General features: G+C 43.7%; 1 protein-coding gene across 2 annotated transcripts in view; it reads left to right on the top strand.

Moving 5' to 3' along the window:
• Positions 1-14,869, top strand: part of fgfrl1a (fibroblast growth factor receptor like 1a) — a 91,002-nt gene that overhangs the window by 54,979 nt on the left and 21,154 nt on the right. For both annotated transcript variants that reach the window (XM_023989444.2, XM_023989445.2), the window contains one exon: positions 12,567-12,644. In XM_023989444.2, coding sequence (XP_023845212.1) covers positions 12,567-12,644 — 78 coding nt within the window. The remainder of the gene's footprint in view (positions 1-12,566; positions 12,645-14,869) is intronic.

The following is a 14,869-nucleotide window of genomic DNA, read 5'->3' as shown; positions in this document are numbered from 1 at the left end:
TTAGTTATCACTTTTGCCTTACGGCAAGGTGCTCCATCATGCTGGAAAAAGCATTGTTCGTCACCAAACTGTTCCTGGATGGTTGGGAGAAGTTGCTCTCGGAGGATGTGTTGGTACCATTCTTTATTCATGGCTGTGTTCTTAGGCAAAATTGTGAGTGAGCCGGTTCCCTTGGCTGAGACGCAACCCCACACATGAATGGTCTCAGGATGCTTTACTGTTGGCATGACACAGGACTGATGGTAGCGCTCACCTTGTCTTCTCCAGACAAGCTTTTTTCTGGATGCCCCAAACAATCGGAAAGGGGATTCATCAGAGAAAATGACTTTACCCCAGTTCTCAGCAGTCCAATCCCTGTACCTTTTGCAGAATATCAGTCTGTTCCTGATGTTTTTCCTGGAGAGAAGTGGCTTCTTTGCTGCCCTTCTTGACACCAGGCCATCCTCCAAAAGTCAGATGCACTCACACCTGCCTGCTGCCATTCCTGCCATTCCTGAGCAAGCTCTGTACTGGTGGTGCCCCGATCCCCCAGCTGAATCAACTTTAGGAGACAGTCCTGGCACTTGTTTGACTTTCTTGGGCGCCCTGAAGCCTTTTTCACAACAATTTAACCGCTCTCCTTGAAGTTCTTGATGATCCGATAAATGGCTGATTTAGGTGCAATCTTACTGGCAGCAATATCCTTGCCTGTGAAGCCCTTTTTGTCCAAAGTAATGATGACGGCACGTGTTTCCTTGCAGGTAACCATTGTTGACAGAGGAAGAACAATGATTCCAAGCACCACCCTCCCTTTGAAGCTTCCAGTCTGTTATTCGAACTCAATCAGCATGACAGAGTGATCTCCAGCCTTGTCCTCGTCAACACTCACACCTGTGTTAACGAGAGAATCACTGACATGATGTCATCTGGTTCTTTTGTGGCAGGGCTGAAATGCAGTGGAAATGTTTTTGCGGGATTCAGTCCATTTGTATGGCAGAGAGGGACTTTGCAATTAATTGCAATTCATCTGATCACTCTTCATAACATTCTGGAGTATATGCAAATTGCCATCATACAAACTGAGGCAGCAGACTTTGTGCCAGCTTGTTATTTTTCGTATCCAGGGGTGGAATGTATACAACAATCACGTTAACAGCTGAAAACTCCCTCAGGGGGTATTCCAAGATGGGTGAACACTGGGTCAACACTTCCACCGCACTGAAGTTAGCACACCAGTTGGAGTTCATGTAGAGGCAACTCCCCCCTCAATTTCCATGACTTACCTGTCCTGTCCTCCCGGTGAATGGAGAATCCATCGAGTTGTATAGCCATGTTTCAGAAAACCTAAGAATATTGCATTTTTGAGAGTCCCGTTGGTAGCAAATCCTCGATCTGCGGTCATCCATCTTTTTATCGCGTGACTACATTGGCCAGTAGACTTGAGGTAATAGGTGGCTGGTTTTCCCTTCATCTTAATATCGCCAGGATCCATCCCCTCTTGCCTCTGTAACGCCAGCATTTCCTCTTGGCTAACCTGAACATTGGGTCGGAATTACAAAGAAAACCCAGGGCAGATGAGTCCAAGTTGACTCCGGAATTGGGGAAAGTAAAAGTTCTTGTCGGTTGTAAGAAATAGTAGTGGATACATTTTGGGAATATAAAAATAATCGGCCCCAATTAATCGGCCATTCCGATTAATCGGCCCTAATTAATCGGCCATTCCGAGTAATCGATCGACCTTTAGTCCACATATTCTAAGTCAGAACCGTCCAGAGTAGTGATGCTAGTCGGGCGGGCGGGTGTGGGCAGCGATCGGTTGAACAGCATGCATTTGGTTTTACTAGCGTTTAAGAGCAGTTGGAGGCCACGGAAGGAGTGTTGTATGGCATTGAAGCTTGTTTGGAGGTTAGTTAACACAGTGTCCAAAGAAGGGCCAGGTGTATACAGAATGATGTCGTCTGCGCAGAGGTGGATCAAGGAATCACCCGCAGCAAGAGCGACATCGTTGATATATACAGAGAAAAGAGTCGGCCCGAGAATTTAACCCTGTGCTACCCCCATAGAGACTGCCAGAGGTCCGGACAAGAGGCCCTCTGATTTGACACACTGAACTCTGTCTGAGAAGTAGTTGGTGAACCAGGCGAGGCAGTCATTTGAGAAATCAAGGCTGTTGAGTCTGCCGATAAGAATATGGTGATTGACAGAGTCGAAAGCCTTGGCCAGGTCGATGAAGACGGCTGCACAGTACTGTCTTTTATCGATGGCGGTTATGATATTGTTTAGTACCTTGAGCGTGGCTCAAGGTACTAAACCCGTGACCAGCTCGAAAACCGGATTGCACAGCAGAGAAGGTATGGTGGGATTCGAAATGGTCAGTGATCTGTTTATTAACTTGGATTTCGAATACTTTAGAAAAACAGGGCAGGATGGATATACGTCTGTAACAGTTTGGGTCTAGAGTGAAAATAAGAATGTGTTCTTACCTGACTTGCCTATAAAGGTGTAAAAAATGTAATAAAAGAAATTTTAAAAGGCAAAATCGGCGTCCAAAATTACCGATTTCCGATTGTTATGAAACTCTTTAGGGATCACGGACGATACGAAAGAGAGGTTGAAGAGACTGGAAATAGAAGTTGCAACAATGGCGGCGGATAAGTTTAGAAAGAGAGGGTCCAGATTGTCGAGCCCAGCTGATTTGTATGGGTCCAGGTTTTGCAGCTCTTTCAGAACATCTGCTATCTGGATTTGGGTGAAGGAGAAGCTGGAGAGGCTTGTGCAAGTAGCTGCGGGGGGTGCTGAGCTGTTGGCCGAGGTTGGGGTAGCCAGGAGGAAAGCATGGCCAGCCGTAGAGAAATGCTTATTGAAATTCTCGATTATCGTGGATTTATCGGTGGTGACAGTGTCCTAGTCTTAGTGCAGTGAGCAGCTGGGAGGAGGTGCTCTTATTCTCCATGGACTTTACAGTGTCCCAAAACTTTTTGGAGTTAGAGCTACAAGATGCAAATTTCTGTTTGAAAAAGCTAGCCTTTTGAAAAAGCTAGATGGAGTGTCACATTGTTAACTTCTCTTGGGTAGGGGGCAGCATTCAGAATTTTGGATGAAAAGCATGCCCAAATTAAACTGCCAGCTACTCATCCCCAGAAGATAAGATATGCATATTATGAGTAGATTTGGATAGAAAACACTCTGAAGTTTCTAAAACTGTTTGAATCATGTCTGTGAGTATAACATAACTTATTTAGCAGGCGAAACCCCGAGGACAAACCATTCTGACCATTTTTTTTGCTTTGAGGTCACTCTCTTCTCAATGAGCTTTCATTGGGAAACCAGATTTCTAAGGGACCTTCTTGCAGTTCTTACCTCTTCCACTGGCTGTCAACAGTCGTTAGAAATTGGTTGAGGTTATTCCTTTGTGTAATGAAGAAGTACGGCCATCTTGAAGGAGGGTCACTCGAAGTGTCCTGTTTGTTAGAAGCGCATGACCAGAAAGCTAGCTACAGTTGGTTTTAATCCTGTATTGAACACAGATCATCCCGTCTTCAATTTGATCGATTATTTACATAAAAAAATACCTAAAGTTGTATTACAAAAGTAGTTTGACATTTTTTGGCAAAGTTTACAGGTAACCTTTGAGATATTTTGTAGTCACGTTTCACAATTTGGAACCGGTGTTTTTCTGGATCAAACGCGCCAAATAAATTGACATTTTGGATATATATCGACGGAATTAATAGAACAAAAGGACCATTTGTGATGTTTATGGGACATATTGGAGTGCCAACAACAGAAACTCGTCAAAGGTAAGGCAAGACACGACACATTTTTGCGACTGGCTTCCGGGTTATGCAAGCAGTGTGTCAAGAAGCAGTGCGGCCTGGCAGGGTCGTGTTTCGGAGGACGCATGGCTTTCGACCTTCGCCTCTCCCGAGTCCGTACGGGAGTTGCAGCGATGGGACAAGACTGTAACTACCAATTGAATATCACGAAATTGGGGAGAAAAAAGGGTAAATAACACCAGTCTCGACGTCAACATTGAAGAGGCAACTCCGGGATGCTGGCCTTCTAGGCAGAGTTAATCTTTTCTTTTTATTGGCCATTCTGAGATATGGCATTTTCCTTGCAACTCTGCCTAGAAGACCAGCATCCCGGAGTCGCCTCTTCACTGTTGACGTTGAGACTGGTGTTTTGCGGGTACTATTTAATGAAGCTGCCAGTTGATGATTGTGAGGCGTCTGTTTCTCAAACTAGACAATCTAATGTACTTGTCCTCTTGCTCAGTTGTGCGCCGGGGCCTCCTACTTCTCTTTCTATTCTGGTTAGAGACAGTTTGCGCTGTAATGTGAAGGGAGTAGAACACAGCGTTGTACGAGATCTTCAGTTTCTTGGCAATTTCTTGCATGGAATAGCCTTCATTTTTTAGAACAAGAATAGACAGTTCAGTTTCAGATGAAAGTTATTTGTTTCTGGCCATTTTGAGCCTGTAATCGAACCCACAAATGCTGATGCTCCAGATACTCAACTAGTCTAAAGAAGGCCAGTTTTATTGCTTCTTTAATTTGCACAATAGTTTTCAGCTGTGCTAACATAATTGCAAAAGGCTTTTCTAATAATCAATTAGCCTTTTAAAATTATAAACTTGGATTAGCTAACACAACGTGCCATTGGAACACAGGAGTGATGGTTGCTGATAATGGGCCTCTGTACGCCTATGTAGATATTCCATAAAGAATCTGACGTTTTCAGCTACAATAGTCATTTACGACATGAACAATGTCTACACTGTATTTCTGATCAGTTTGATGTTATTTTAATGGAACAAAAATGTGCTTTTCATTCAAAAACAAGGACATTTCTAAGTGACCCAAACTTTTGAGCAATAGTATATATACAGTTGAAGTCGGAAGTTTACATACATCTTAGCCAAATACATTTAAAAAATAATTCCCTGTTTTAGGTCCGTTTGGATCACCACTTTATTTTAAGAATGTGAAATGTCAGAATAATAGTAGAGAGCATGATTTATTTCAGCTTTTATTTCTTTCATCTCATTCCCAGTGGGTCAGAAGTTTACATACACTCAATTAGTATTTGGTAGCATTGCCTTTAAAATGTTTATCTTGGGTCAAACGTTTCGGGTAGCCTTCCACAAGCTTCCCACTATAAGCTGGGTGAATTTTGGCACATTCCTCCGGACAGAGCTGGTGTAACTGAGTCAGGTTTATAGGCCTCCTTGCTCGCACGCACTTTTTCAGTGTTGCCTACAAATTTTGCACCAGTCCCTCCTGCAGCGAAGCACCCCCACACATGATGCTGCCACCCCCGTGCTTCATGGTTGGGATGGTGTTCTTCGGCTTGCAGGCCTTCCCCTTTTTCCTCCAAACATAACGACGGTCATTTTGGCCAAACAGTTCTATTTTTGTTTCATCAGACCAGAGGACATTTCTCCCAAAATGTGTCCCCATGTGCTGTTGCACACCGTAGTCTGGCTTTTTTATGACGGTTTTGGAGCAGTGGCTTCTTCCTTGCTGAGCGGCCTTTCAGGTTATGTCGATATAGGACTCGTTTTACTGTGGATATAGATACTTTTGTACCTGTTTCCTCCAGCATCTTCACAAGGTCCTTTGCTGTTGTTCTGAGATTGATTTGCCCTTTTCGCACCAAAGTACGTTCATCTCTAGGAGTCAGAACGCGTCTCCTTCCTGAGCGGTATGATGGCTGCGTGGTCCCATGGTGTTTATACTTGCGTACTATTGTTTGTACAGATGAACGTGGTTTCTTCAGGCGTTTGGAAATGGCTCACAAGAATGAACCAGGCTTGTGGATGTCTACAATTTTTTTCTGAGGTCTTGGCTGATTTCTTTTGATTTTCCCATGATGTCAAGCAAAATGGCACTGAGTTATTATTTCAATTAGTCCATCAGAACTTCTAAAGCCATGACATCATTTTCTGGAATTTTCCAAGCTGTTTAAATGCACAGTCAATTTAGTGTATGTAAACTTCTGACCCACTGAAATTGTGATACAGAGAATTATAAGTGAAATAATCGATCTGTAAACAATTGTTGGAAAAATTACTTGTGTCATGCACAAAGTAGATGTCCTAACCCGACTTGCCAAAACTATAGTTTGTTAACAAGAAATGTGTGGAGTGGTTGAAAAACGAGTTTTAGTGTCTCCAACCTAAGTGTATGTGAACTTCCGACTTCAACTGTACATATATATATGTATATTCTGAAAACATCTACTTTGTGCATGACACAAGTCATTTTTCCAACAATGTTCACAGACAGATTATTTTACTTATAAGTCACTGTATCAAAGTTCCAGTGTGTCACAGGTTTACATACACTAAGTTGACTGTGCCTTTAATCAGCGAAATGGGCAGGCTGAGCTAGTTAGCAGTTAGCATTGGATAGCCAACTACAAACTTCATAATATATAACTGGTTAAAATACATATACATATACATGTCTCATATGTAAACATTAAAATACAAATAATGTGAGCCTTAATTTGTGCAAGTAAAACCATTAGGAGTTATAAATATGAATTGCAGCCACCATTTTGTCTCACAGTGTTACATGCAAAGCAAGCCAGCAGCTAGCCTGGCTTAATTCGGTAAGTTTTCACTCAGTTTTTTACTCTGCGATCTTGTGCACTGCTGTATGATTATGCAAAATACAAGTAAGACATAGTACATCTAATCGATTCTTAAAAAGTTCTGCAGCTGCACAATTAACAGGATCATGACTGGCTGCATCACCGCATTGTATGGCAACTGCTTGGCATCCGACCGCAAGACGCTACAGAGGGTAGTGCGTACCCCCAGTACATCACTGGGACCGAGCTCCCTGCCATCCAGGACCTCTATACCAGGCGGTGTCAGAGGAAGGCCCTAAACGTTGTCAATGACTCCAGCCACTCAAGTCATAGATTGTTCTTTCTGCTACCGCACGCCAAGCGGTACCGAAGCACCAAGTCTGGAACCAACAGGATCCTGAACAGCTTCTACCCCCAAGCCGTAAGACAGCTAAATAGTTAGTCCGTGTAACTATTTGGTTCACTATTTAACTATCTGCATTGACTCTTATTGCAATTTTTTTTGACTCATCACATTACGCTGCTGCTCCTGTTACTATCTGTCACTTTATTCGTAGTTATATGTACATATCTACCTCAATTACCTCATACCCCTGCACATTGACCCGGTACTTGTACCCTTGTATGTAGCAAAGTTATAGTTACTCATTGTGTATCTATTATTACTTTAGTTTTTTTAAGTGTTTTACTTTTCTATTGTTTCTCTATTTTCTTACTCGCTGAATGGTTAGGAAGGGCCCGTCAGTAAGCGTTTCACTGTTAGTCCACACCTGTTGTTTAAGAAGCATGTGATGAATAACATTTGATTTGCTTTGATTTTGATTTATCTAACCAAACTGTACCTTCTGATTATGTCGGAGCACAAGATCTGTTGATCGCTGGAGTCAGGTATTTAGCACAAAGGCTTTCAGAGGCCCTGAAAAATATATTAAGGTTTTTCTTCTTTGAGGTTTATTTATACAACCTATAAGGTGTATTGCCGCCACCTACTGTACGGGGGTAGTTCGTGGGACTAAAATTAGAAGAACAAAGGGGGGTTGTCAGGGAACGCACCATTGTCAAGGAACACCTCCTTGTCAGGGAACGCCCCATTGTCAGGGAACAACTCCTTGTCAGGGAACGCCCCATTGTCAGGGAACACCTTCTTGTCAGGAAACGCTAGCATTCAGACCATTCTTAATTAGAGGGCTGGAAAGTCAATACCCCTAGCTCAAAGTTGAATTGGAACACCACTCTGACTTGATGCGGCTCGCGGGACCGCGCAAAACAGAGGGGGAGTGCTAAGGGGGGTATTGGGATTGAGCCTTTTATTGTGGATACACACAGAACATAATACTTAACTGCAGGTTTCAGAACTTATAAAATGCATCGGACTTGACATTTATGACTAACGGGATGGGACCACTTGTACCCGGAGATGTTATTTTCGCGAATGTTGACATTATATTTTTACTTGGTAATGTTCATGCTCCGAGGATCTATTCTTTATATACATTTTCTACATTTTCATCTCACCAATCAACCACACCATCAATTCCAAATTGATCCGTGCAATACGATACCATTCCATTACAATTTAAAGATACTGTACATTAAAGTAATAGATACAGAAATGTAAGAGTAACCATGGAATAGCACGTTTCAATACTGAATAGGGATCGGTTTGCAGTGTTCCATGTCAAAAGAACCTGCACATTAATCATACTGTGTATTTGAACAATGTTAAATAAGAGTGAATTAGAAAGTGTTTAATCATCTAAACACTGAACTACTTTAGTTTGATTTCTTCCTCTGACTAAAAAACCCAGCTTCCATCCTCTTACACTACCATAAGTGGGACAACAAAAGGATATTTCTTCCCTAAAATGACAGTCAATGACAGTGTGTTTGCATCCCAGCTGTGTGTGCTGAACCCGACAGCCCACGGGACTCTGTACACATTGGAAACTGAGGTGCAGCAGGTCCTCTTTCCCCTCACACAGGTGGCCACAATTGGAATACAGAGCCCATTGATGGCAGGAGATCAAACCCGGGTTCCGATGCAACAAACTACAGAGCTCTGCTTGCAGTTACAAAAACACACACACATAGGCACACACACATGCAACATACGGCATAAATGCTGTGTTTTCCTTTTGTCTGAAAGATTGCGGTAGAAATCACTGAAATACTAGTCTGTTTGTGTTGACTTTAAACATAGAGAGCTGAACCTCTCAGTCCTTGAATGGGCTCCTGGATTGCTCTCTGTTTGCTTCTTGATTTAGAAGGTACTTATACAGTTGGCATTTGTAAGGGGTCCGACTGAGTTGTTAAAATAGCAGGTGTTTATCGTGGGGTCCCTAACAGTCTGAGTAAGGAAAAGTTGTAGCTATAGCTTAAGTTACCATCCCTGACTGAGTCACTGCCATGTTGCACTAGGCTGGCTCTCAGAATGTCAGCTCCAAATGCAGGTGTAGATACATTGGTATCATGCTGTTTTGATTAAATGGAACCCATCCCCTATCTGTTCAACAGATGGGGACAATGCACTTATGATCATCACAATGTTACACTATGTCTTACTAGTGCTTTAGTTGTAGTCTGGATACCAGTCTTTTTAGCTAACATTCCACTCCTGTCATTTGCCAAAGAATGTTAGCTAATATTAGCTGAAAGGGTACCCAGGCTACTTTAGCTGTAATTTGTTAGTTTGCCGTTCCTATCTGCTACAGGGGAGCTTCAGAGCAGCTGGGTCCGGGCTCATATAGGGCAGTGGTACAGGGCATAGAAAAGATAGCCCAGGGGCCAAGAGTCAGCCCAGTAGGCCAAAGTGCAGCTTGTTTTGGCCCTCTGTCTCTCCTGGTGCTGAGGTCCCAGAGAACCCTGGCCTGAAGTAGGACGTTGCGTGGTCCACGTCGTTCCCCCCTCTGTGCCAGTAATCCCTAAAAGAGTAGAGGAAATGCTTAATGCCGGGTCAATCCTCCGCTCGACAGAATAAGGCATCGCTAAATCTGACTTGCGCTTCCTTCCCGTGGACCCATGTCAGAGAGCAAGGCACCCTGGGTAATGCACATGGATTACCTTATGAAATTGGCTGAACACTGGAAACAGTTCACAGAATGTTTAATCGTTCATATTTCGGACCGAGATGGAACTCAGAAATTGCAACGCCTAATCATATTTAGTAAATAGTATTAGTCCTAAACTTTGTTGCCTTGGCTCAGTCTAAAATAACTTTAAAAGAAGCAAGTATCAGGTGGACAGCTTAGTGAAAAGAAATGTTTAAAAACATGTCAGAAAAAAAGATTCACTGTACCTTCATGTCTTTTGTTGAAGACCCTCGCTCTACAAAAGGAAGGTAAAAAAATATTTGTGGAGCAGTGGAGGCTGCTGAGGGGATGACGGCTCATAATAATGGCTGGAATGGGGTCAATGGAATGGTATCAACCAAACGTGTTTGATACCATTCCATTGACTCCATTCCAGCCATTATTATGAGCCGTCCTCCCCTCAGCAGCCTCCACTATTGTGGAGGGCCTCTGCGAATTGAGTCCTTCAATGCAAGCCAAGCATACATAGTTTGGCCATTAAAAGCGATTAAAACTCACACACCTAGGAAATGTTGTGAAATGTCAACATTTAATAGCGCTGAATCAGTCATGTTTAATGAACTTTGAAAATGTTAACACCTCAAAGATGCATCTGGTGCAATTTTGACTGTATATATCCTCAACAGGTTGTTAATCTGTCGGTCTTTCTGTGTTGTTCATTCTTTTGTATGCGTGTAGTGGGTAATACAGTAAGGTCTGTGCTGTGACCAAGGCTCGTAAATTTCCCCCTCCGTTAAGAGCCAGCCGTTAATACAGACCTGTGTAACAGCACCGAACTGTAATTTTTTCCATAAGCTAGGCTCTGGAGTTGTATAAATCAGAGTGCTGGGGGTGAAGACTGTAGCTAGTGCTGCACACTGTCAATCCTCAGGAGCTTTGAATGTGTTGAGTTGGAATAACAGTCCCTCTTGGATTTCACTCTCTAGTTTCTGCTCAAAAGGCATAAAAGATGACAGTAATTATTGTGGCTTTGAGATAAATCTTAATTAGTTTGAAGCTGGGGGGTTAACCTTGGTCCTGCAGGGACTAGGTGCTATTTTGATAGTTTGGTTAAATGTCTGTGTTGTGTAATGCTTTTGTCCGACCATCTTTGCGTCCATGGGTTATTATCTGATCTTGGTACATCAATCTAAAACATGTTGTGGTAACGCTCTGGTTCTGAGAGTTTTTAGCCCTTCACCACTCAATTGAACTGTGAAACCACAATTGAACTGTGAAGAGTTGGCTTGGCCTGGTCTCAACTGCCTGCCAGTGAATAAAAGTGGGCAGTAGACACTGACCCACCCACCCTCTTGTTACTAGACTAGACTGTCCAGACTGAGATCCAGTGTCTCTAAATTAAAATCCTAGAAGGACATGACCCTGTTGGAAAACAGAGCCCTACACCAACACCGAACTCAGGGATTTACATTTCTGTTGACCAAACACCTGGCCCTCTCGAGCTACCAGCCTCGTTACTTGGCAGACATGAAAGCAAATGCACTGTGGAGTTATACAAACAGGCCTGTCACAGGGCACCCAAACAGTAAATGTGTGAAATGCAGAATTGTGCCTGAAGAAAGGGGGAAATGAGTTTGTTTTGTTGAGAAACCTGACATCCCTCATACTGCGTGTCTTTGTTTGACTTTCCATAAATCAGGGAGAGTTTTTGATGGGCGAGTTGCCGCGCGTGAGGGGGGATTGATTTTCTGCAGGCATGGAGTGATGTTTGGATGTATATCAAGAAATCTATTGCTATTTCATGGAGGCTATATTACTGTATGTTTTTCTAGGCAAGAAATTTGGCTTTTGATTAGAGGGTAGGGATCTGATCAAACGAGGGTGCATATTGTTATTGAGTACAGCTGAACTTGAAGGAATGATTTGCAACATGTTCTCTGTGTGTGTGCTCAGATTTAAGTGCACAGTGTAATCAAAATAACCTCTCATAGTGCCTTTAGTGTTTGAATGTGCATCAAATCAAATCAAATTTTATTGATTTGACCGACTTGAAGAAAGGGTACTGTGGAGGGAGGGAGTGTAGGGGCCTAGAGTGTAAGGAGCATTACTGAGTGATAATGAAGCTGTCAGATGCCCTATCATCAGTGGTGCTCTCCTATCTTCTGAACATGCCGGTCATGTGGTGGAGGGAGGAGCGGGGGAGAGGGTGGTGTAACCAGAGTACCATACAGCAACTCATTTTACCACTTAGTCAGATATTACCATCCAGTACTATAAAAATACTTTCTTCGTTTTCTTCTATTTGCATTTCAAATATATTCTCAGTCCAAATAGCTGAATTCAAAGACGCTGTCTTCAAATCAATGCACGTGGAGCTCGCAGGTGGTCCAAGACAGTTCTCGGCTCGCTCTTTTCACAAGCATCGGTTTTTGATTGAGATCTTCAGCGCAGGCCAGCCAGTCCAATATTAGCACAGATGGCCACTGACAATAGATAAGTAATGTATCTGTTCAAACAAGTTTCCATTGGTTTACCCAGTCCCACCTGTTGTAATGTCTGATTCTTGCTTCTCTGATGAACTGCTCTGTGAGAATATGGCCACATCTTGAAGTGGTTTTGTGGCGTGAAGTATGGCAGATCTGTTTGGCATTGACTCATCATTGTTAATCCATCTCCTGGAGTGAGATACTGGGGGTGGCAGTACAAAGCTTTGAGCAGGACGAGTCACAGAGATGAGATAGGAGATATGATCTGGGGTCTTCAGCATCGTGTCCCATGTTACTGGACACTGGATTCTGGTTCTGTCCTAATCCCACTCCTACAGCCATGAGAGCGTATTGGGTCACAGCTAGAGCTGTAAAGGAGGTTAAAGTGAGTTATAAAACTGAGTTTTTTTTTCTCCCACTGACCGTAATGCTAAGCTAACTTTGTCTGTCTTGTCTCTCTCTCTGTCTGTAGATGACGCCAGCACTGGGAGGGATGGAACTGGAACAGCGGGAGACGCAGAATACAGCACTGACCAGTCAGGGAAATTTGGTAAGACACTGAGCACTCTCTCTCTGACCTTTATCTCTTGTTTCATCTGACCCTAGTTCATTTAGAAACAGGGCATTCTCTTACTGCTGGGTATGTAGTGGCCGGTACTCTAGTTAGGGGGTGTAGGTCTAGTTTTGCATCTGGCCACACCTGGACCCACTCTGCCCTGTGTGTGCTTTTCTGACACACACACACAAATAACCCCCCACTCACCCCAACAGCAGGGTACTGTTTGCTTTGGTAATTGCCTCTGACAGGCCAGAGAGCAGGCTATTTAAGTGAAGTGTGATTGGGGAAACATTCCATCTCTCCCCTCTCTCTCTCTCTCTCTCTCCGTTGGCTGCCCCCTTGGACTCAGTGGCTGCAGAATGTAGCCGTGTTCTACCCTGATCAAAAGCGGGCTGCCACGAGTATTTTTGCACTGTGAAGTGTGGTGGTGAAGTGCTCCCACTGAGCTGTGGCCCTCTCTGCTCTCAGCTCTCTAGAAGGCCAGACCAGTCTTATCAAACTGGAGTCCACTACTGTATATATTTTATCCTATTGACTCAATCTCAGCACAGTTTATATACAACAAGCGTTGAACTGCTGAGTGAAACTTGTTTTGTGAATGTGCCTCTTGGCAGGTTACATTATGCTGAGTAGTGCTACCACACCAGAAATACTGTTGGGTGTTAGAAAAGTTGTCAAATAAACAGACCTTAATTTTTTTCTAAGTCATGCAGCGTCATTCATTGCAGTATTTAATGAATGAAATCCAAGATGGCGTAGCAGTCGGACGTGTGTTTGTCTTGTCTTGTCCCGTGTAAATAGTCCTCGTATTTTTCGTATACATTTCGTATATATTTTAATTTCACTTTCCATCTAGGAACTGAATATACATTCCTACATTCCGCCTCACCCAATGTGGTACGGACCTGCTATTTTTTATACTTTAGAACCGTAACCCCAATCAGAAGCTAGCCAGATAACTAGCTACTAGCTAGTAGTCAGTTAGCCACTGCTGCGGTCTTCACCCTTAACTCGGACACAGCCAGCTTCAGCTCGGGCCAATACCTGCCAGTCCGCAAGCGCGATATCACACACAAGAAAGAGAATTCTCAATGGGTTGAGGTCACCGCATGTGTGGGGGTGGGACAAAGGAGGTATCAGAGGTAGGAGAGTGGAACTACGGGGTCCATTGCAAACCAAAACAATGATAATGATACTAGCCTGAACAACAGTATGCAAGGCATATTGATATTTGAGAGAGACATACAATAGGCATAAAGTGATTGCAGGTCTTGATTGGGAGAGCTAGCTAAAACAACAGGTAAGATAACAGCAGCAATAACAGGGTGCTAGTCTAACACAGCAACAACGGTAAAAATGGCGACGACTAGCAGAGAGGGTCGGATTAACTACACACAGATCCTGAGTTAAAGCAACAGAGCCGACAGATAACCACAATAAACAGAATGGAGTACCGTGAATTAATGGACAGTCAAGCAGGCATCAGCTATGTAGCCGAGTGATCATAGTGTACAGGGGCAGCCGTAGATGGGAGGCCTCCACTAAGCTAGCACGCGGCGTTTAAAGTTAGTAGCCCGGGGGTGGTCTGCTCAGACGGAGGGGGTCTGCTCAGACTGGTCGTGTCGACAGAGAATCCAAGCCGGATGGCAATGGCGAAAGAGAGGTTGTGAATTGTAGATTGTGTTTGCTAACTGGTGCTAGCTTCGTGGCAGTGGCGCTAGCTGCGCTAGCTGCAAGCTAGCTGTGAGGATCAGAAGTAGTGGCTCAGGGATTACGGCAGGAATCCGCGCGTTGTTGTCGAGAGACAGTCCGATGCTGGTAAATTGGTGAGTAATATCCAGGCTAATACAGGGCTGGTGTCTGTGCAGAAGGTAAAAGCTACTAGCAGCGGCAAAAAAATGGCTAAATTAGCTTGTAGCTGATTTAGACCAGTTGTGATGGATTGGCAGGGCTCTGTGTCGGCAAAAAGGTCCAGTCCAATTGGCAAAAGGTATTGTAGCCCAAGATTTCGCTGGTAGACCTTCTTCGGCTAGCCGGCAGATGGCTAGCTCGAGGCTAGCTCAAGCTAACTGGTGCTTGCTTCGGGACAGAGGTGTTAGCCAGTAGTAGCCACTCGGTTGCAGCTAGCTAGCTGTGATGATACGGTGTAATTGTCCAGAGCTTGCGTCAGGAATCCGTGATGTGGTAGAGAAAAAGCAGTCCTATATGCTCTGGGT

Source organism: Salvelinus sp. IW2-2015, linkage group LG6.1, assembly GCF_002910315.2.
Source record: "Salvelinus sp. IW2-2015 linkage group LG6.1, ASM291031v2, whole genome shotgun sequence".
In the NCBI taxonomy this organism is placed as follows: Eukaryota; Metazoa; Chordata; class Actinopteri; order Salmoniformes; family Salmonidae; genus Salvelinus; species Salvelinus sp. IW2-2015.
The sequence above is the reverse complement of the archived record's forward strand: the minus strand, read 5'-3'. Positions and strand labels throughout refer to the sequence as shown.